This window comes from Panthera uncia (assembly GCF_023721935.1).
Source record: "Panthera uncia isolate 11264 chromosome C1 unlocalized genomic scaffold, Puncia_PCG_1.0 HiC_scaffold_3, whole genome shotgun sequence".
Classification (NCBI taxonomy): domain Eukaryota; kingdom Metazoa; phylum Chordata; class Mammalia; order Carnivora; family Felidae; genus Panthera; species Panthera uncia.
This window is the reverse complement of record NW_026057584.1, coordinates 62,084,490-62,107,630: the sequence shown is the minus strand read 5'-3', so window position 1 is coordinate 62,107,630 and position 23,141 is coordinate 62,084,490. Positions and strand designations below refer to the sequence as shown.

The 23,141-nt window shown below is 34.4% G+C and overlaps 1 protein-coding gene across 3 annotated transcripts in view; it reads left to right on the top strand.

Moving 5' to 3' along the window:
- UBR3 (ubiquitin protein ligase E3 component n-recognin 3) overlaps positions 1 to 23,141 on the top strand; it is a 246,149-nt gene that overhangs the window by 80,157 nt on the left and 142,851 nt on the right. For all 3 annotated transcript variants that reach the window (XM_049616028.1, XM_049616027.1, XM_049616026.1), the window contains exons 9-19: positions 3,855 to 4,034; positions 4,616 to 4,749; positions 11,176 to 11,262; positions 14,549 to 14,614; positions 14,708 to 14,797; positions 16,123 to 16,251; positions 16,917 to 16,969; positions 17,073 to 17,206; positions 17,573 to 17,649; positions 19,190 to 19,340; positions 21,789 to 21,885. In XM_049616028.1, coding sequence (XP_049471985.1) covers positions 3,855 to 4,034; positions 4,616 to 4,749; positions 11,176 to 11,262; positions 14,549 to 14,614; positions 14,708 to 14,797; positions 16,123 to 16,251; positions 16,917 to 16,969; positions 17,073 to 17,206; positions 17,573 to 17,649; positions 19,190 to 19,340; positions 21,789 to 21,885 — 1,198 coding nt within the window. The remainder of the gene's footprint in view (positions 1 to 3,854; positions 4,035 to 4,615; positions 4,750 to 11,175; positions 11,263 to 14,548; positions 14,615 to 14,707; positions 14,798 to 16,122; positions 16,252 to 16,916; positions 16,970 to 17,072; positions 17,207 to 17,572; positions 17,650 to 19,189; positions 19,341 to 21,788; positions 21,886 to 23,141) is intronic.

Here is a 23,141-nt window from a genome sequence, read left to right as displayed (position 1 = left end):
AAGGACTTTTCACAAAAAGTATTTTTATTTTATAGACTAGAAAACTTAAAATTTAGAAGTATCTGCTCTTTTGAAAAGAATCTGGGGTCTGTTTTCTTGACTAAGTGGTTTAGCTGTGCTTATTATATATAGTTTGCACTTGATCTTCAAGGAAGAATGTTTGAGAAGATGTGTTTGGATCTGTCTCATATTTTTTCTGCAGCCAGATTTCCTGAAAGAGTTTGTTTGTTTCCTTTTCAGGCACTCAGTTACTGACTAGAGGTCTAGTGTCTAGTGTCCACTCCTATCATTCTGTTGATCTCTCCAAAATTGTCCGTGACTCCAGTGGTTGCATGTCCTACTTTCCCCAGAACAATTCCAAGTAATGTCTGTTGTTGTGATGTAGTTATTCACACAATCCCTTTTACTCTCAAAAGAGTCCCAGTTTATACAATAAATTATATGGTCACCCTTTCCATGACCTACATGATGGGGAAACCCATGGCCACTCTTTCGACCTTATCTTTCCTAATTTTCAGTAGCATTTCACACTGTTGATTGTGTATTCTTTCTGTGGCCCAGAACTCTTCAGCTTGTCCTGTCAACATTGGTGTTTTTTGGCACTTTGTCTTGGTATCTTTGTTCTTCTTACTTTACCCATATTTTATGAACTCATATTGCAAAGTCTTATTTTGCTTTCTGTATATACTTCCCTTCTAATGCAGTTAATCTGTCTTGGAAATTCAACACAAATTGAATTTTCTAGAAGCTAAATAGCTATCAGTAGCATTGCTAAGATCTTTAAATACAAGTGTATTTTTTCTAGCAGTAAATTACATTATTTCTAAGCCAAGGCCTAATATTATCTTTAGATCTCATGGTGTTTTATTCCAACGTAGCATAACATTTCATGATACCTGCTTGATGGTCTTCTAAAAACACCATAAACTTTCCTGTTTTTACATCGAGTATTGGAACGGGCTTTAAATATTTTGAACTACCTGTAACTTGCTACAGATATTACAACAGGATCCCTGTACTTTGTTTTTATTTTTAAATAGATCTATCTGGCTTTTTCATAAATTTTCGTTAGACACTGTTTTAAAATTTTGTATATATTGTTAGTAAATAGACGCTCATATAATGAGAATTCACATGGCCACAGCAATAGTTGAAGATTAAAAGGAAAAAGCCTCTAGTAGTATGCAATCCCTACTTTACACTTTTACTCTGTTGTATTCATTTCTACACCATACTGCTTTGTAATTCCAAACATAACTATTGATGTCCCTGAAATTTTACAATTTGTATTATGAAACAGTCTGTGTAAAATAGGAACTTAAAACCATATGTTGCATAACTATGGGAGTGTCCGCAATTGGTAATAATCCCAGATCAATCTGTTCTGCACATCAAACTGTTTATTGTGCTATATTCTTTGGATGTCTCAAACATCCAATTGTGTACCTCAAACCCACGATGTCCACACCAAGAACTCTTTCTCTATCAAGCCTGCTTCTTTTCTATTATTGTGTGTGTGTGTGCATGTGTGTGAATGTGTGTATTTATATGTGTATGTGAGTACACAGTGTGTGTTTTAGTACCCCTGTCCAACTACTTACACAGCTGCCTCATCTAAAAACCTAGGAGTCATTTTTGACTTTTTACTCCTTGTAGTATAATGAGCATCACCGAATCTGTCATTTTAACCTTGTAAACACCTTACAATAGCCACTTCTCTTCATCTTTACATCTTCATGCCACCACCATAGTTCAAGCCATCGTCATCTCTAGGCTTCATACTAGTAGCCGTTACCACCTTCCTTGAGTTACTTTCTATACTGCACATCTGATCATGTCCCCATCTCTCAACCCTACCCCCAGTGGCTTGCCATTCTCTTTACGTGAACTCCAGACTCCTGAAGCTGCTTTATAAGGCCCTCTGGCGTCATTTGTGCCACCCGTCTTCTGCATTCTTTGTCCCTGTGATTCCATCCTTTTTTATATTGCTTCCTCTACCTAGAACACCATTGCCTCTCCCATCCCTAGTTTATTTGGCTTATTCTAATTCCTCCTTCATTCTGTAGATCTTAGTTTAAACATCGCTTCCTCAGGGGAGTCTTTTCTAGCTGTATTTGTTCTTATGATTTCTTACTTTTCCTATTATAGCCCATGGTGATGGCGGTAGTAGTCAGGGAGGGCTTTCTAATCTCAGGTGTGGATGATTTGTAATCGCCCTCTTACCCCCCACTCCTTCATTCAGTTACACCCTCTCTCGTCCTATTGAGAGGCACTGAAAGAGAGCATACTTAACTTCGCAGGTCCTGTTCTTGTATATTGTTGTAAGTTAAGAGTTGAGTAAAATAATTTCATGGACTGAAACCTAAATTTAATGTATGGAAATTAAGAAGTGCTGTAGAAACCTCTTCACTGATGAGTTTGACAAGTAGATGGTTAGTTGAAAAACTTGGTTAAAGTGAGGAAACATTAAAACAGGTTACATGCATGTATTAAACAGTGCATTTTTAACTAAAAACACAGAGATGCACGTTCATTCTCCAATCTGTTAATTTTGGGCAAAGCATTTTTAAATTTATTTATTATTATTTTTAAATGTTTTTATTTATTTTTGAGACAGAGAGAGACAGAGCATGAGCAGGGGAGGGGCAGAGAGAGAGGGAGACACAGAATCTGAAGCAGGTTCCAGGCTCCGAGCTGTCAGCACAGAGCGCGATGCGGGGCTCAAACTCACAGACTGTGAGATCATGACCTGAGCTGAAGTCGGACGCTCAACCGACTGAGCCACCCAGGCGCCCCTGGGCAAAGCATTTTTAAGTTACAGTTTCATTGACTGGAGTTCTCCCTCATCTTTCTTACATGTACCACTTGTGCAAAGCATCATCTGTGGTTTCCAGTTTCATTTTCTTTAAAGTTAGAACATAAAGATCTTTGTGAATCCATCTGAGTGTAAAATCCTAGATTTTTATGATTTTTCTCCAAGATTTTTTAGCATATATGCTTATCCAGTCAGTTTTTGTTTCTGTTCATGTTAAATGTTCTTATTATAAAATTTGAATTAAATATATATAAACTGATGAAATATGAATGCATAAAGAGAGGTATTACAAAGCTTTTGAGAGACAAAAAAGTAACTGCCTAAGAAATGCTAAAAAATCTTGGGGTATTAGTATGTTTTATAGTAGGAATGGGGAGCTTGTTTGTCCAGTGAATCAGTTAAGTTGGAACAGGTTAAGAGAGCTAATGCATATATGCTGTAACTTCTAATAGTAAAGGTTTTGTACATGCCTAATCTTTCCCCACCCACAATAATGTATTTAAACCTTGAAGATTTTTTTAAAGGCTTAAGAAGTTTATTTATGTGTGTATCTTTCATTTTCAAAACACCGTGTTTGCTAAAAAACTATATGTATTTTTTGAATAGAAGAAAGTAACTAAATGCATATCACTTATACAGATTTGTTTGATAAAATGGAATAAGATTAATCTAAGAATAAAAATATTTTACTGATTAGAACTGAAGATACTGCATTATGTTGTTAAAATCAAGAAAATAATAAGGTTTTATGAACATATAGCTACCTCAGTATCATGTAATATGTCAGACAAGTGGTATAATTATTATAATGATGTACTAAGTATTCTGATAATGCTTCATTTAATTTCCTTAAGGTATGTGTCTTTTCCCCATTTTACAGATGGGGAAATTGATTCAGAGTATAAGTAACACACCATATGTCAGGCTGGAGTTTGAATTTAGATGTCCTGATACATAATCTGTATCATTGATAAAGTTTTTGTTTTGTTTTGTTTTGTTTTTAACTTATTTATTGCTGGGCTGTGTGTATCTGTTTTAGATGAAGAAAATAGTTTGCATGTGGTAGTGAACTGTGGAGAAGCATTACTGAAGAATAACACTTATTGGCCTCTTGTCAGTGATTTTATTAATATCCTTTCTCATCAAAGTGTGGCTAAGAGATTTTTGGAGGACCATGGTTTGTTAGTGACATGGATGAACTTTGTATCCTTCTTTCAAGGTATGAATTTTACTTTTTTTTAAGTTTTTAGTTTACAAAATGCCTAATGCAAAACTATCAAATAAGCTAATTAAAAGATAATAAGATACCATTCAGGTTACATGTGAAATGTCTCATTTTAATTAATATTTTTAAGTACTTTAATCAAGTGTTCATGAAAATATGTCAGAGTTATGAAAAATGTCAAATTATTAAAAAGGAAACAGGAGTGTAATTTTTTTTAGCACTTTAAACTGTTAATCTGGAAATTTCTAATCTATTCTCCAAGAAAGATTTATAACACTTTCATAAAATTTCAGTTACCATCAGTTAAAATAGTTTTGACTTTCTTATATAACATATTCAGTTATGTTGTAAAGGAGACAATTCACAAAGTGTTCCTAAGAAAACCTAGCTTGTAAAAACTTCCAAAAAGACTAGATTATTTTATTTTAAATATTTATTTATTTCTATACATACTGTGCCATTTATGCCATTTGTGTGCACTGAAGTGTTTGGTACTCAGAAGTATTTTACTTGACTTTTAATATGAATAGTTGCTTCCATTTGGCAAGGTTTATATCTGCTTTAATTTTTGCAAGGTATGAACTTAAACAAGCGAGAACTAAATGAGCATGTGGAATTTGAGTCTCAGACCTACTATGCTGCCTTTGCTGCTGAACTTGAGGCCTGTGCACAGCCAATGTGGGGGCTCTTATCACATTGTAAAGTTAGGGTATGTTGAAATATTTTTGTTAATTTCTGTCTTTACCTTTAAAAAAGTGATTTGAGAAAAATATTTGTGAAAACATTGGTTTGTTTACTCATATATACTAATGGACAATGTTTAATTGTGAATTCAGGTCTATGAAAGCTGACCTGAGACAGTAATTATTATTAGACAGGTAGGAGTTCATTATATTTTCAGATCTTTGCAGCCTTCCCTTACCATGTATATAGCCTTGCAGCTTTGTAAGTCTCCACATTCATTTTCATTGCTTCATTTTACCCATTATCAATTAATTGCCTGATGTTTCTTGTCTTTCAAGGAATGAGAATAGTTCTCAAGACAGTTTCCATTTTTAAGATTCCAAGCACAAAATTAGTACACATGTCATTCAGCTTCCAATTGTTTATGAAAGGAATCTTAAGAGTAGCATAGCAGCAACATAAATTCTTAAATTCTAGGATAAGAAAATGATCACTTGTAATTGCATGTGTGTGTGTCTTTGTGTACAAATATATATTTTACCTTTGCATTTTAAAGTATTGGTTTGATGGGTCTCCTGAATCCTTGGATAATCCAGAAAAATGGAATTCCCTGACCCTACTAAACTAAGAACTTGAATGAGATTTTGCCATATGGATCTCATGGAGACCAACCTGCCAACCTGTATCAGTAAGCATGCTGGACAAGATTTTATAGTGGGAATATTTTGAAGCCCTACATTCTGATCTTGGCTCTGCCTCTTTCTACTTAAGTCACTTGGTCAACTCATTTAAAACTATTTGAATGTCTCAGTCTTTTTCCTTATTTTTTAAAAAACAAAACAAAAGAAAATGGAAATGGAATACTAAAGTCTGCCCTTCTTCACAGGGTTATTATGAGGCTTTCCTCCATTATATTCGTTAAATATATGGGTTCCTTTAAGCAGATTTATATTTTATCTCATGACTTCAGCTACTCTCCAAATGCACATGACTTACAACTTTGTTACTGTAGCCAGGTTCAAATTTCCAACAGCTCTGGTTATTCATGTGGATCTCCTTATATAGGTACATGAATTTTCTCAGGCCCCTAACTTTCTAAATTCATCTGCCCATACCGAGTCCTTTATGTCATTTAATGGTGTCTGAAAATATATAATTATCCAGCATGGATACTTTCTCTCCTTGCTGTGCCAGCTGTGTTCAGACTATAATAAGATACCATGAAATATCTCTTCTGTTCCAGAAGTTCTCCCTACCACTTCTTTCCTGTGTTTTATTTCTTCATATATTAAAAATAATCTAGGTTGTTAAGATAATTTCTTAACTGGTTCTTCTGAATTTAGATTCCACCTACTCTAATCTGTCCCAATACTTAAATTACTTTTCTAAGCTCTGTGCATATCTCTCCTTTGCTTAAAAATCATTAAAAGTTCTCATCTTTCTACAGGGGACATCTGTGTTTCCTATAGAGACACATAAGATCCTCCATCATAGGGGCGCCTGAGTGGCTCGGTTGAGCACCTGATTTCGGCTCAGGTTATGATCTCATGGTTCATGAGTTTGAGCCCCACGTCAGGCTCTGGGCTGACAGCTCAGAGCCTGGAGCCTGCTTTGGATTCTGTGTATCCCCTTTTCTCTGCCCCTCCCCAACTCACTCTATCTATGTCTCTTAAAGATAAATAAACATTAAAACAAATTTGAAAAGATCCTCTATCATTTGCCCTTAACTTGTCTCTTATAATTCATCTTCCATCTATGCCCCTCTATCTATCTCCATGTCTTCATTGGATTGAATAGCATTCTTTTTTTTTTTTTTTTTGAGAGAGAGAAAGCGCGCGCGTACACACACGTGTGCACACACTTGGGGGAGGGGCAGAAGGAGAGGGAGAGAGAGAATCTTAAGTAGGTTCCATACCCAGTGCAGAGTTCCACGTGGGGCTCCATCTCACAACTGTGAGATCATGACCTGAGCTGAAGTTCGAGAGTTGGAGGCTTAACCGACTAAGCCACCAGGTGCCCCTGAATAGTGCATGCAGTGTCTTTTCTTGATTCCTGTGCTTTTGTTCATGTTAGTCCCTTTTTTGGCTTATGCTCTCTTATTCTTTCTGCTTAGTCTTACATGAGAATCATCTGAGAAGCTTTAAAAATACATATGCCCAAGCCCCAGAGATTTTGATTTGATGTGCAGAAGGACCTTGGCAGTGATTCTAACCAGAGTGGAGAACCATTAGTATTAGCTCTTAGAAAATGCTACTCAGATGGTATATAATTTGCTCATTTAAGTTTTTTCAGTCAGGTTTATGATTTTAGTTTCTGTGTTTTCATTGTACTTTAATTTCCACTATAGCATTTATAAAAAAACTATTATATAATATGAGGTTCATTTGGTCATTCACTGAAAAAATGTTTGTTGAATGCTCTTCTTAGGCCTAGACACTATCTAGATTCTTGGGTTTTTGGTGTTGAACCATATAGGTATGGTTCTTGTTCTCATGGGGCAGTCTGACTGGGGAGATAGACATTAAGTAGGTAAACACACAGATGCATTTTGTAAGTGCTCTACAGGAAAATAACAGGTTGCTGTGAGAGTAATGAGTATGAGGACTAATTAGTCTTGTGCTCAAAAGAGAATTCTGGACTAAGGTTATAAGTTTTAGACCCTTGGTAATGTAGATGGTGTTCATCACTGGGGGATGGGATAAGATCAAGTAGGAGGAGAAGAGAAATGGACCCTGAAGAAAGAACTAACATTTGGCATCAGAGATAAGGGTGAGGAGAAAAACCAGAGGAACACTGTATCATATAAACCAATAAAAGACAGCGATTCAGCAGGGAGGTTGATATGATGTTAATGTGAAAAGATCAGTATTTTGGGAGGACTGTATTTAGGATGAAACTGAATTATGAAGCTGGGGTTATGTTTATCTCTGATGATGAGAACTCATTGTTTCTAGACAGTAGTTTAATTTCCAGCTTTGGAGGTTAAGATTACAATGTGTTATGGTTCTCTTAACCTAAGAAGTGAAGAGAACAGAGAGAAAACAAGCTTATATTGTCCTGGTAGAATCTGAGAGAGTAGTTCCTCAGTTAAGGGAGTATTTAGTTCCTAAATAAGACATTCTCTTGAGGAGCACCCACACTATGTCAAACATTGTTATTCACACTATATTCTTTGCATTATATTCTTATCTAATCTTCATTGCATCTCTTATAAAGTAGATACTATCATCTCTTTCTCTTAAAATTTTAAAAAATGTTTATTTATTTTTGAGTGACAGAAAGAGAGACAGCATGAGCAGGGGAAGGGCAGAGAGAGAGGGAGACACAGAATCTGCAGCAGGCTCCAGGCTCTGAGCTGTTAGCACAGAGCCTAATGGGGGGCTTGAACTCCCAGACTGCAAGATTGTGACCTGAGCCAAAGTCAGACGCTTAACCGATTGAGCCACCCAGGTGCCCCTCATCTCTTTCAGAAAGAGAATAATGTTTATTGAACTAGAAGTTAAATAACTTCTGAAAGAAAGAGATATTCAGAAAAAGAATAATGTTTATTTAACTAGAAGTTAGATAACTTCTGAAAGAAAGAGATGATACTATTTACTTTATAAGAGATGTAATGAAGATTTGATAAGAATATATTGCGAAGAACATAGTGTGAAGAACAATGTTTGGCATAGAGTGACTTGCTCAAGTTCATACAGCTTTAAGTAGAAAATGAGTTTGAAAACAGATCCATCTGATTTCAGAAGTAGTACTCTTTACCATTTTGCTCTAATTGTTTCTTAAGCAAGAATGTCTAGAGCTTTGTTAGACTTTAGATATGTAAGCTAGAAGAAAGACCATTAATTAATGAAAAAAAATTAGCTATTTTTTTGTTTCTATTCTCTTATAAAATATAAAACTAAAGGATTAACAATGAAAAGAACTTTACCTGATAGCTGACTTTCTTTGTATGATTGCTCTAAATGCTGTTTGGTTCTTGAAAATGTAAAGGGCTAGTTAAACAAGTAATACTAGATTAATAACAGATAGATTGGTTAAAGGGATGGCACATTTCTAGCACCTTACTAATTTTTGCCTTCCTAACAGCACAAGTAAGTTGTAAAATCCCCATCTAGTGGCAACTTTAGGTTACTGCATGAGTCTGGCCATGACTCTGGAGCACTCAACTAAGTGCGTGTTAAGACATAGTGCTAGACTATGATATAGAGCATTTTACAAACATTATTCCATTTGCTTCTTTCACAGTACTAGGAAGTAGATAGTATTATGTCAATTTATGCATATGGATGACAGACTCAAAAGATTATCAAGTAGTAAATCAACATGCACATGGGATGTTTTTGGGTGGATGTGTTAGTGGTGGGAGATGGGAGATGATCTGAACATGATTATTAAATATGATGTACTTAGAAATGGAATGAACTGGTCACCTTTTTAAAGCCTCTTAATGCATGCTTTCAGAGTTTTCTCCAGAAGGGCTATATCAGTTTATACTTGTGCCAAGAGGGTGTTATGATACACCTTTGCGCAAGCCCTTGATAAAATGGTAGAACATTTGGTTTTAAATGTTTCTTTATCCGTGACTTATCTGCCATGTTAGCTTGGTTATGACACATTATTTATGGTAACTTAAAAGTGCCATTAAAATTTTTTAGTAAGAAATAAGGGAACAAAATGTATAAAATAATATTTTTATAAAGATAAATTTCATATAGGGTAGATTAAAACAGGGTGAGACCTTGGCAAGGAAACTAGATAAATGATATTTGGTTTGGATGCTAGTGGAAATAAGAGTGGACCTACATGATAATATTAAGGAAGAATTAGCACGATAGGAGACTGAGCAGGGTGAAGAAGGCAACAACATGAGACTTTTAGCCTTCTTTAAAGGCACAGGATAATTTATATATATTAAAGATTTTAACCTATTTGACTTTGATGCTACCTGCACTTTTATTACACAGTAAGGCTCCAAAATGTCTGTTTTTCTTATAAAATGTATCTTTTAAAACTTTTTTTATTGAGATCAAATTTACACAATCTAAAATTAACTATTTTAACCATTTTAAAGTATGCAGATCAGTAATGTAGTATATTCACAAAGCTGTGCAACCATTACCAAAAATTCTCCACTAATCACCCCTCCTCCAAAGAAATGTCATACCTCTCAAACCCAAGTTCCTCTTATCTCCTGGAAACCACTGATCACCCATCTGTCTCTATAAATTTGCCTAATCTAGACATTTTATGTAAGTGGAATCATACAATATATTACTTTTGGTGTCTGGTTTCTTTCATTTAGCATAATGTTTTCATGGTCCAGCTATGTTGCAGCATGTATCAGTACTTCCATTTCTTTTCATAGCTGAATAGTAATCCAGTCCGTAGATATACCACATTTTACTTGTCCATTCATGGGTTGAGCTACTATGGATAATGTTGCTGTGAACATTGTATATAAGTTTTTGTGTGAACATATGTTTTTAATTCTCTTGTGTATGAGTGTAGAATTGTTTATCATATGGTAACTCTGTGTTTAATGTGGCCGCACCATTTTACATTTCCACCAGTAATGTATGAGAGTTCCAGTTTCTCCACATCCTTGTCAACACTTTTTATTTTTGCATTTAAAAAATTAGAGCCTTCCAGATAGGTGTGAAGTGACATCTCATTGTGGCTTTGATGTGTACTTTCCTAATAACTCATAGTATTGAGCATCTGTTCATGTGCTTATTAGCCATTTGTAGATCTGCTTTGGAGAAATGTCTGTTCAAATTCTTTGCTCATTATTATTATTTTTTTAAGAGAGGCTGTCATGATTTTTCCATTTAATAGTTGCCTATTTCACTGGATCTGTTTCTCCATAAAACATTACAATTTTCTTTCACAGTATCTTTATTTTAATTGGCACACATTTATCCTTTCTTCTTCTTAGCAAGCTAAGATATTTGTAGGCTGCTTATAGTACTTCTGTGTTCTGCCCTCTTTTTTTTTTTTTTGTTTTTATTTTTTGTGGCAAATATACATAACATACAATTTAATCATTTTTAGGTGTGCAATTCATTGACATTAAGTACATTTTCAGTGTTGGGCCACCTTCACCATTATCTATTTCTAACACTCTTTCATCATCCCCAAAGAAATTGTATCAATTAAATGGTAACATTAGGGAACTTATAATATGTTTGGAATCTCTTCAAATGGAACCTGATATATAACACATAAAACTATTTCAGCTTTGATTCGTTTTCAAGTTGTGTTCTATAATTTTCATAATTGTCACTGGTTGTTAGTATTAATTTGTGAAAGGCTTTCTTAAAATTGCACATGTAGGTATTTTAAAAATATATGTTTTCCCATTATGTATACAATTTTTATGTATTACATATAATTTGAAGTTGAAAATATACATATTTATATACTGTAAAATTTAACTAACTTATTACTTTAGGAAACTCAAGAATACACCCGAAATGTTGTTAGATATTGCCTTGAAGCTCTTCAAGATTGGTTTGATGCTATTAACTTCGTAGATGAGGTATGTATATTTTTGGTATATATCGAGGCACTTAAGAAAAAAAGTGTTAGATCTCATTTAACACTAAAAATAATATGGGGTAAGGGAAAGATGTTGAAATGAACATAGTATCCTTAGGTTTAAAAAAAGAAATGGGAGATCAGTTCTTTGACATTTAGGAGATTGAGGAGTGCACTGATCATACTTGCTTATTTCCTAGAGAAGGGCATGATTTCTTTTTCTATTATTAAATGTACATGTCTCCATATTTCTCAGGAGTGAAAATTAGTTTTATGTAGAGGGGTAAAAGTGACTGTGCAAATGTGAATAGGGTGGGGGACATTAATGGAAAGGGTGTTACAACTTTATTAATTGGTCAGTGTTCTTCTGTGGGCTTGAACAAAGGTGATTGTTATTAATAATAAACTGAGAAGAGTTGGCACGGAACATACTCTGTATGAATTAAACAAGGGTTTGCTTGTAATTAGCCAAGTTTCCTATCAGAAGCCCCTTTTATTTCTCTTATGAAGTGAGTTCAGAATATGCCATATACATAAGGAGGACCATGTTTCAGACAACTCCAGCTCCCCCATCTGATTTCTAAATCCTGGGCAGAATAGAACTCTTGCTATCTTTGTGTGTGTGTGTGTGTGTGTGTGTGTGTGTGTGTGTGTGTGTGTGTGTGTGAGAGGGGGGTGGGGTGGGGGTAGTTTTCTTTTTCTTTGCTTTTTTAAAAAAAATTTTGATATAGTCACAGACTTATTGAAAAGTTGGAGTGGAGTACAAAGAACTTTGTTTTCTTGATCCGTTTGACAGTTAAGTTGTTGACTTGATGCCCTTTATGCCCAAATACTTTAGTGTGTATTTCCAACAAACAAGGACATTTCTCTTATATAACCAGATAAAACTGTAAATATTAGGAAATTAACATTAATATATTATTACTGTTTAAGTGTTAGAACTCAATCATGTTTTATAAATTGTCCAGTGTTGTCCTTTATAGCAAAAGGATCCCATTCTGAATCTCACATTGCATCTAGTCATCATGTCTCTAGTCTCCTTCTGGAGCAGTTTCTCATTCTGTCTTTGCCTTGAAGGATAGTAACATTTTCAAGAGTATGGTTGGTTTAGTTATTTTGTAGAACATCTCTCGGTCTGGGTTTGTCCCATGATTAGATTCAGATTGTGCCTCCACAGAACCCCTCCTCCTTTCAACCTGCTTTACTCCTTTGCCCCTCTAGGATTAGTTGGGCAGCTGGAGCATCTTTCAATACAGTTCTCATTGTTATTTGAAACTTTAGGAAGTATGTTGAAATAGTAGCATCACTAAGATAACACCTTGATTGAAGGAGGGGAAAACTTACACATAGAGGGTTATGAAGTACTTTAACATGAAATTAATAGTTGAGCTTAGGGGTGGAGTTAAGGACAGTTAGAATCATGTAAGGTATGTAGGGCAGCTGAACTTCAGGAAATAGTACATTTGTTTTTCACACAAGTATTTTAGGAATATATTGAATATTATAAAGAATTTAAATAGATTTAAAAAAAAATTTTTTTTTTTTTTAACATTTATTTATTTTTGAGACAGAGAGAGACAGAGCATGAACGGGGGAGGGTCAGAGAGAGGGGGAGACACAGAATCAGAAGCAGGCTCCAGGCTCTGAGCTGTCAGCACAGAGCCCGACGCAGGGCTCGAACCCACAGACTGTGAGATCATGACCTGAGCCGAAGTCAGCCGCTTAACCGACTGAGCCACCCAGGTGCCCCAAATAGATTTTTAATAGAAGAGAAAATAAGTTTAGAACTTAAGAAATCACATAGAATGGTATGTTTTTAATGGTGTTTTCGAAGGTTTTTGTTTCTTAAAAGTGCTTTGACAGATTTGTTCCTCAAAACAGCCCTGTGAAGTAGAGAAGGTATTATCTTCCTCTTTTTTTTTTTTTTTTTTTTTGGTAGATGTAAAATGGAGATGCAAAGATAGTAAATCACTTGCCTGTAGTTACATAACAAATTACTGGTAGTTCTCAGTCTAGAACCCACATCTCTCAACTCCTTGTCTAGTAGTATTTCAGTGATGCTGACTATTGGCAGTGGAAAGAGCTATGGGTCAGACAGGCCCAAGTGTAAATTGTGGCTCAGCCACAAACCAATGAGCTATGTGATCCTAGATAGGTTTTTAAAAATTATTTTTAATTTTTTTTACATTGCAAAATCCATCTCCTCATCTGTTTATTGAAGGTAATATTAGTAGTCAATGAGGATTGAATAAGAGGCACATTTTACATTTGTGATAAATATTTCTTTTACCATCCTTGTTCGTGGATGTCAGAAGTTATTGGGGTAATATAGCACAGATTAAATAAATACTTTTTGAACTGAATTAAGTCAGATCAGTCATATAGAAACAAGGGATAGGGGGTGCCTGGGCGGCTCAGTTGGTTAAGCATCCATCTCTTGATTTTGGCTCAGGTCATGATCTCACAGTTCATGGGTTCGAGCCCCATGTTGGGCTCTGCGCTGACAGTGTGATATCTCCTTGGGATTCTCTCTTTCCCTCTCTCTCTGCCCTTCCCCAAATCATGCTCATGCTTGTGCTCTTTCTCTCACTAGAATGCAAAGTTCTTTGATATATACCGTACTAAGCTTTCTTATGGAGGCTGTGTTTTCATTGCTGATATGGGGAGCATCTCACCCAGCTTGTGAAGGCACATAGGCCCTTCACTTGTACGTCACTTTTAGGACTGTGATAGAACCTCTTACCACTCTGAATATAACAGTGGAGTCCAGACTGGCTCTTCAGTTCACTATTTGTTAACTGTAGGAAGTTATTTAAGTTTCCAAGCTTGAATTTCCTTACTTATAAAATGAGAACATTAATAGTTTCTACTCCCTAGGGTTCTTCTGAGGATTAAATGAGGTAATGTGAATATGGTCAGCTGTGATTATTGTTCTTACTACTGTCATCATGTTTGGTATGCATGCATTTGAAGATTCCCAAATAGGCTAATTGTAAAAGGAGATCTGTTCCATCCCTTGTTCAATGCTGGATGCTTCAGAGGATTCAGAGTTGAGTAGTATGTAGTTTCTGCCTTCAGAAACTTGCATTTAGGTGTGTAAAATGGAATTAATTTTATCTTTTATCTATACAGGATTTTTTTTAAAGCTATATCTTCTAAAATTTTAAGTTTTGGTTAAAAAGGTTCAGGAATAAATCAAGGTGAAAGTGTGGTTTTAGCATTTTGAAACCTTCTTTGAACTTGTATAAAACATGCTTCAACTTGTGGATTTTGTTTGTTTATTCTAGCCAGCACCTAACCAAGTCACTTTTCATCTGCCCCTTCATCGTTACTATGCTATGTTTTTGAGTAAGGTAAGACTATCATTAAGCAATTCTGGTATTTTTTTTTTTAATATTGGGAAATAAGTATTGAATTAGTAACTTGTTTTTTTTCAAAATTTTTAGGCTGTGAAATGTCAAGAACTAGATTTGGATTCTGTTTTACCTGATCAGGAAATGTTAATGAAACTAATGATTCACCCACTCCAAATTCAAGTATGTATTCAGGGTTTAAAAAGTTCTAAATTGAGGGACTCCTGGGTGGCTCAGTTGGTTAAGTGTCTGACTTCAGCTCAGGTCATGATCTCTTTGTGGGTTCGAGCACCACATTGGGCTCTGTGCTGACAGCTCAGAGCCTGGATCCTGCTTCGGATTCTGTGTCTCCCTCTCTCTCTGCCCCTCCCCGCTCACACTGTGTCTCTCTCTCAAAAATAAACATTAAAAAAAAAAAAAAGTTTTGAATTCCTCAGTTAAGTGATTCTTCTTTATTTTGTTTTTATGTTTTACATTGTTGTTATAGCCAAAATGTTTGAAAAGCTTTTTTTTTATACTTGGTTATTTTTGCCAGATTATATTTTGGTGTTTTTTGTTCTGTGAGATTTACAATGAGTTTTAATTTCCCCAGAAATTCTTTTCACCATATTTTAGGGAAGTTTATAACATACTATGGCATTGTTTTGAGAGGAGATGCAAAAGAGTTCTAGCATTAGTGCTATTTCTATTTTACTAAAACCATGTTGTTTGGGGTAACTTAGCTACTTGATTCTTAGTTTCCGAATCTGGAAAATGAGAGGAGAGAAAAGAGAGAAGAATATTTCTGCATAAGCACCATGGTTTCTTTCAGTTCTAATACTATAATTTTATGGGCCAATCTTTTATATACAGTACAGGGACGTGTGTTTCAATTTATTTTTCCTGGAAATTTTAGATTTATTAAGTATTATTGAACTTTAACACTGGGGGTAGGAACAAGTAAGAGATGAAGTTGATACAGGACACAAATTCATGAAGAATTAAACATTAAAAAAAAAATTGTTCTAATCTGACCTTCTCTTACCTGCCAGTTACTTGAAAGATGACTAATTTAGGTTGAAGGTTGAGTTAGGGTACATTAAAGATATAGATTATATTTATTTATTGGAGCAATTAACTTTGTTTTATGCTTATTTATGCTTATTTGTGTGTTTCTTTAAGCATTATGTAAATTTTTTTTCTTGAGAAACAAAGAGTTAAATGTAAGTGTCATTGATTCCTCATGAAAGATTTCATTTAAAATTGTTATAAATGTATCCAGGCATCATCATACTAACTCATGTATAAACTCCAAAAGAAGGGATTGTATAAAGCATAATGATCACTTAAAAATTTCAAAGTATGTATTTGAATAGAATATTTTAAACTAACATGGGGCAGAATGTCAGGCTTATTCTATGATTAAATTACAAAATACTTTGAACTGATTATTCAGTATAACATGATTTTTATAAACATTGAATCTAGAACACTTCTTTGTCCAGTTTACTTAATTTTTATTTTACTAGGCAAGTCTTGCTGAAATCCACAGCAATATGTGGGTAAGAAATGGTCTACAAATCAAAGGACAAGCTATGACCTATGTCCAGTCTCATTTCTGTAATTCCATGATTGACCCTGACATTTACTTACTGCAGGTAAGCCAGTTTGATAATGCAGATATTATACTTTAGAAGTTTCTCATTTGTACCTGCAGCAGTTAGTTGATAGAGGTGACTCGATGACATGAAGAGGTCAGTGCTATTGAAAGAATTTACTACTAAAATTTTCCAGGAGAAGGGGACATGCCATGCCACAGCAGAACCACAGGAAGCATTAGTCTTTGGTCAAGAGGCAGGAACAAGGGGGAAATCCTAGAGCGGGACCTTTTGGGGGGTATCCACAGAAAGGGCAAGGCAAGGCAGGGGAAGCAGTTGAGAATTGGCTAATTTGAATAGATTCTGGTGGGCTTTGGGGCATTGGGGCTGTCCCCAGCTACCTCGCCATGGGTTGTTTCAGGGCAGGGAGAATATTGGCTTGGTGTGTGACAGTTAGATAAAGGGGGGTGATTGACTTATCTGTAAGAGGCTTTCCCCAGGAAGTTGTTTACTGTTTTTAGGAATATATTTAAGAATGTTTCTTGTCTTTAGCTAGCCCAGAGAGGGGTGGTCTCTCCCCCTGTCTGTAAGTGCCCCCCACATTGCCAAAACGTCATAAGACATAGGAAACTAACAAGCCACATGATTAATACAAGAAGTAAAACTGAATATTGAGAGATAAAGTTTCTGGGTTTTTTTGTTTTTTGTTTTTTTGTCTTTTAAAGGTTTGTGCTTCTAGACTTGACCCAGATTATTTTATTTCATCTGTCTTTGAAAGGTGAGCATAATTTTTATCAAGACCAGTATTAGGAAGTATTTGGAATTTAAGTTGATTTTGTTTTAACTTAAAAAAAATCTGTCTCAAATATTTCTTATTATAGATTTAAGGTAGTGGATTTGTTGACAATGGCTTCACAACATCAAAACACAGTACTTGATGCAGAGCATGAGAGATCGATGTTAGAAGGCGCTCTTACATTTCTTGTGATTCTTTTAAGTCTTCGTTTACATTTAGGTAAAAAGCACTCCTACTAATGCTTGGGTATTAAGTATTCTCTCTTTCCTCCCCTCTCCCTGTGGTAGTAACTGGCTTATGGAAAAAAGAAAAGGATTTGGATATATTTAAATACTGTTTCAAACTCTTGACTTGTACAATTGCTACTCCTTTCATAATATCCTTTAAAAAACCCTTTACTTAAGGGAGCTGCAAACAGCAGGTTAGTTAAACTGGTTATATTTGGGGCATTGCATTCTTTGCTCTTTAATTTTTGAAGCATCTCATTTTTGTTAAAACAGCTTAATAAAAAGTGTGGTAAGTGGTTTTTTTTTTTTATAATTTACGTATATTCAGATTAACTAATTTCCTTTTTAATTGTTTTAGGAATGTCTGATGATGAGATACTCAGGGCAGAGATGGTAGCCCAGTTGTGCATGAATGACAGGACACACAGTTCATTGCTGGACCTCATATCCTTTTAAAGGCTTAAGTTTCTGTTAATTATAGAGTCTAAATGATAAGTAATTTTTATGGGTTAAAGATCCATCACTTTTGTGATGAAAAAATATTTTTGGAGTTGAAAAAAACCTTTAACTGTTCAAGTGTGTTTCCAGGGCTAGTTGGCAGATATTTTTGCCTCTCTCTGTCACTGCTCAGGGAGCTCTTGTTAGCCGTGGTTACACTTCTGAACTGATGGCTCTGGGCAACCCAGGATCTGACCTTCTAGGACCGTGTTCGTGAAAGGAAGCTGGACACTTGGTAAAAGGCAGCAAAGTCTACGTTATCTGTATATCTAGGTTGGAATTCTTGGTTAAAATTTATAGGTTTACCTTATAATTATTACCAGGGTTTTAAACATTTTAAGAATTTTTTTCTTAGAATTCAATCTTAAACCAAGAAGTATTTGAGGGGAAGGACTATCGTCTATAAACTTTAAAAACTTATGGTTCTTTGTATAGGACAGAGCATACAACAGACACTTTATTATTTTTTAAGTTAATAAAATTTTAGACAAAGATTTTGTTATTTTGTGATAAAAATTTATTTTATAAATTTTGGACTAAGTTTACTTTGTATATTATGAATACGTTTGGAATAATTGGCTGACATTTTGTGAAATAACTCCTATGGAATGCCATTTGATAACCTTGAAGATTTTCATAAGCAAGCAATTTGATATTGTTTGATGATTTCATTCAACTATTCTATAATGTGTATCAATGCTGTAACAGCAGAGGCATTCCTCTGTAACTTTGAATTTTGAAAAGTTAATTGATTAATGTGAAATCAGTGGGAAAGGATCTTTGTGGTTTCCTGGCTTACTTCTTTTTAAAACTTTGTTTAGCATCTTTTTTCTCTCTCTCTCTCTTTTTTTTTTTTTTTTTGGAGGATGGCATTTTGTGTTTTTGGAAAAATAATCTTTGCTCATAAAAATATTGGCTAATTTTTAGCATACTGTTTTTGATTCTCTAAGGGAGAATATAACATTATTTGTAAAATGATGAAAATGGAGGTGCGCCTGGGTGGCTCAGTAGCTTGAGCATCCGACTCTTGATTTTGACTCAGGTCATGATCCCAGTGTTGTGGCATCGAGCCCCGTGTCAAGCTCTGTGCTGAACATGGAGCCTACTTAAGATTCCCTCTCTCCCTGGGCTCCTCTCATGTGTGCTCGCTCTCTGAAAACAAAAAAGAAAAAAAAAAGAATGGAGATTAATTTTATAAGCTTTTTTTTTTTTTTCATTTCTTAAAATTTGGTTAATTTGTTTTGGGGAGAAATAAACTTGGGAACTACTTTAGCATATAAGCTAGAAGTAGGCTTGTAGGTTAAAAATATTTTAAAAATTCACAATTAATAAAAAGTTACTGAACTCTTGTGTTATATAGCCCTCTTGTGGCCAGTATTACATATTACAGCCAATTACTCTTAACAAAAATAGAAACTAGAGTACCTTGGTAATTTTATAAAGCTGGCTTTTAGGCATTAATTTTTTTTCTTGACACATACATCATATTCCAGAAAATCCAAATCCCAAAAGTGGTATTATTCCAGGCAGTTACAGCTTTGAATCAGTTTTATCAGCTGTAGCTGACTTTAAGGCTCCTGTTTTTGAACCTGGAGGTTCTATGCAGCAAGGCATGTATACTCCTAAAGGTACGTTTATATACGTAAATATATTTTTTCAGAAATGGTTTTCTGAAGGTAAGTTGTGTACGTAAGGAAAACATTTTGCTTTTTATTTATTTGTCTTTGAGTTATTCCTCAATTTTCTTATAGATGTGTGTTTGTTTTTTTATGGTATATGGTGATATTGCTTCTATTTATTTACAAATCTATGGTTTTATGTTACAGGAAACCTTCTTAGATGACTCTGAATTAGAAAAGGAACTTTATATATGAATTCTAGTTCATTTTTATATGTGAATGAGCTGTAAATGAACCAGAAATTATAAAACAATGTATATTAAAATTTTTTTTAAATCTATTCTCCAAGTTTGATTTTGAAATAGTTCTCACTACCCAAAATTTAACTTGAAACAGTTAAAATTAAAATCCAGATACGATACTGATTACATTTTCCTACATCCTATGTAAATACATAAAATCTTTTCCTTAAGTGGTTGGTTTTCCAAGGTTTTCTCCTTAGCTTCATAGATGACATGCTTGCCAAGCGCCACAAGTAGTGAAGTCTTCATTCACAGTCTTGTCCTTTTCACTTGCACGTGTTCACTAATCTAAGTTAAAAGTTTGAAGGAAGTACCACTTACATGCTTCTTGACTTCCTCAACACTCATTGTCTAGCTGAAAAACTGATGCCCATGTTGAAGGTGTGAATAACATGTACTGTTTGGCAAAATCCAGCAGGATAAGCCTTATTATGTGGGATTTTTCCAGGAGTTTGCAATGGTGAATCCAGAGTCTCTGGTTGCAGTGTGTATTCCATTAAAGGAAAACCACAGTGTTTCTCTGTTGTAGAGAACTTCTCAGGTGGAGCTGTATCACATAGTACACTGCTTATTATGGTGTGAGGATTACCTCTGTCCTAGTCACTTGCGGTCCTTATAAAAAACACGGGTTCTTGTGCCTCACCTCAGTCTGTTCTCATCAGGATCTCTCGGGATGGATTCTGGGAATCTGCTTTTTTAATAAGCTTTGAAGGTGATTGTCATGCACAGGAAATTTTGAGACACTGAGATCGAGCATTGGGCTTTTGAAGATTAGATTAACTGGTTTGTGTGATGTTTGGATTTGACATCTTATTTGTAAAAATGAGAGAGTTGGGGTAGATGAGTACTTTTAAAGCTTTTTAAAAAGTGGTTGAAATAAGCCTTTAGTTTTGGGCAACTAAACCTTAACTAAATCTGTTATACAAAACCAATAAAAGCAAACCTGCTCTTGTTAAAGTGGGTGCAGGTAGTAGACGTGGCTTCTCGACTGTTTTGTCATCTCCTTGCTCTTGAAGTGGCCCCAGGTACACTTGTGTGGGAATCCACAGAACACTAAAGCCTGCCAGACTAGTTAATCACTAACAGTTTCCTTCTATTGCTGTGGTTTTATTCTGATAAAAGCATTGGCATTTTAGTTGTACAAAGTAATAGATTAAAAAGTGAAGGACAATAAATGATAATAGAAATAAGAACAAAGGTCTTTGTGAAGGCCTATCTTAAGGATCTTAAGTCATACTTAGGATAATTTAAGACGAATGAATAGTCTGTTACATGAAAATAGGGACAATTGTTAACAGTTTCTTATGCCAGGAAATTGGAATTACAGTAGATATGTAGACAGAAGCTTAAGCTTCTTACTGTTTTCAGATGTTAAGAATTCTGCTAGGATGAGATGTGAAAAAATGATCTAGGAAAGATAATACTCTTAAGGCAATGGTTTCTGAAATTATTATTTGCAGGCCATGCTGTAGATTTTTTCTACATCTAAATACCATCTCTGTTACTGTATACATAGTATGCTGTATTTTCTTGAGTGGATTCACTTCTTTAAATTTCACCTCATGCTAAGCATGATTATGAAATCATGGGTTTTATATGCAATGTACAAGTTCTTAATACATGTTAATATAATTGTATAATTGTTAAAAGCTTTGCGCACTTAAAATCATCTTGTATACCACCACTTGTACACATTCCACACATGGGGTAATGGTTCCTAATCACTTCTACAAACCAAAAATATTACAAAGACTCTTGAAAATCAATAGCTCATTAATTTTTTGATCTAGCTTTCCCATTTTTATCTTTGAACGTTTTCAAATTTGTTAATGTGTTTTTTTCTTACATTCTATTGGCACTTTACAAAAAAAAAAACATGAACTAAACTTTTATGGTGAAGCATTATCACATTGTAATACATTTTTTTTTCTCACTAGTTCTTACTGAAGTTAAAAGAATATTCATAATGATGAAATTATGATTTTTAAGACTTAGAAAAGTAGTTATGATATCAAGCTTATTAAAGCAAATATATGATCCAATTAAACTATCCCATCTTATAAATTTAAAATATACTTAAATGTAATTAGTCATCAGAAATTGACCTTGTTCCTAAGAAGTCAGTGTTTTGTTTCTACTTTCTTTTGAATAATAGCTGAAGTCTGGGATCAGGAGTTTGACCCCGTCATGGTCATTCTTCGAACAGTTTACCGTAGAGACGTGCAGTCTGCAATGGACAGATATACAGCATTGTAAGTCTGTTATGCTAGTATAAAATGGATATTTTATATTTATGTAGAAAAACTTTAGTTATAACACAAATGTTATATGCAGTGATTAAAGTATACTCTCAATCTTTAGAGGAGAAAATAATATTTTAAGATTTAAAAAAAATCTGCCATATATTTATGTTCTCAAGATCTTGATCCAAAATCTGATAAATATTATAATGTCACAAATAGACTAAAAAAATAACAAACTTATTTAGTTGCTGTTTGACTGGTGGAATGCAAAACTTGGTTTTGTGTTGTTCTGCTTTCACACCAGTAGAGGAGGCACAAGTTAAGAGAATAAAATTATCTGATCTCAGAGATGATGGGTATCTACCAAAAGTTTCATAATATTGCTGTGTTTTTCACAACTGGGAAAATAGCCAAAGAAAAATGAATTTTATTTGTAAATATTTAACAAAGTGGTTTAAAATGTTGATGATTGCAGAAAAAAGTTTTGAAGAATATCTTTTTAATGAAGTATTCATTTTTGTTATTGTTATAGACTATTTTTTAATGTATTGTTTCCACCAATTTTTAAACCTTAATGTTATATTGCTGAACATCATATGATACCATGTTTTATCTGTGCTTTTCTTTTTTTATTAGGTTTTTTTAAGTTTTTTTTGTTGTTGCTGAAGTTTTTATTTTATTTTACATATTTTTAAAAATTTATATCCAAATAGCATATGGCACAGCAATGATTTCAGAAATAGATTTCTTTTTTTTTTTTTTTTATTTTTTTTTATTTTTTTTTAGGAATAGATTTCTTAATGCCCCTTAACCATTTAGCCCATCTCCTCTCCCACAATCCCTCCAGTAACCCTCTGTTTGTTCTCCGTATTTAAGAGTCTCTTCTGTTTTGTCACCCTCCCTGTTTTTATATTATTTTTGCTTCCCTTCCCTTATGTTCATCTGCTTTGTATCTTAAAGTCCTCATATGAGTGAAGTCATATGATATTTGTCTTTTCTCTGACTAATTTTGCTTAGCATAACACCCTCTAGTTTCAGCCACATAGTTGCAAATGGCAAGATTTCATTCCTTTGGATTGCTGAGTAATACTCCATTGCATATATACACCACATCTTCTTTATCCATTCATCCATTGATAGATATATGGACTCTTTCCATACTTTGGCTATTGTTGATAGTGCTGCTATAAACATGGGGGTGCATGTGTCCCTTCGAAACAGCATACCTGTACCCCTTGGATAAATACCTAGTAGGGCAATTGCTG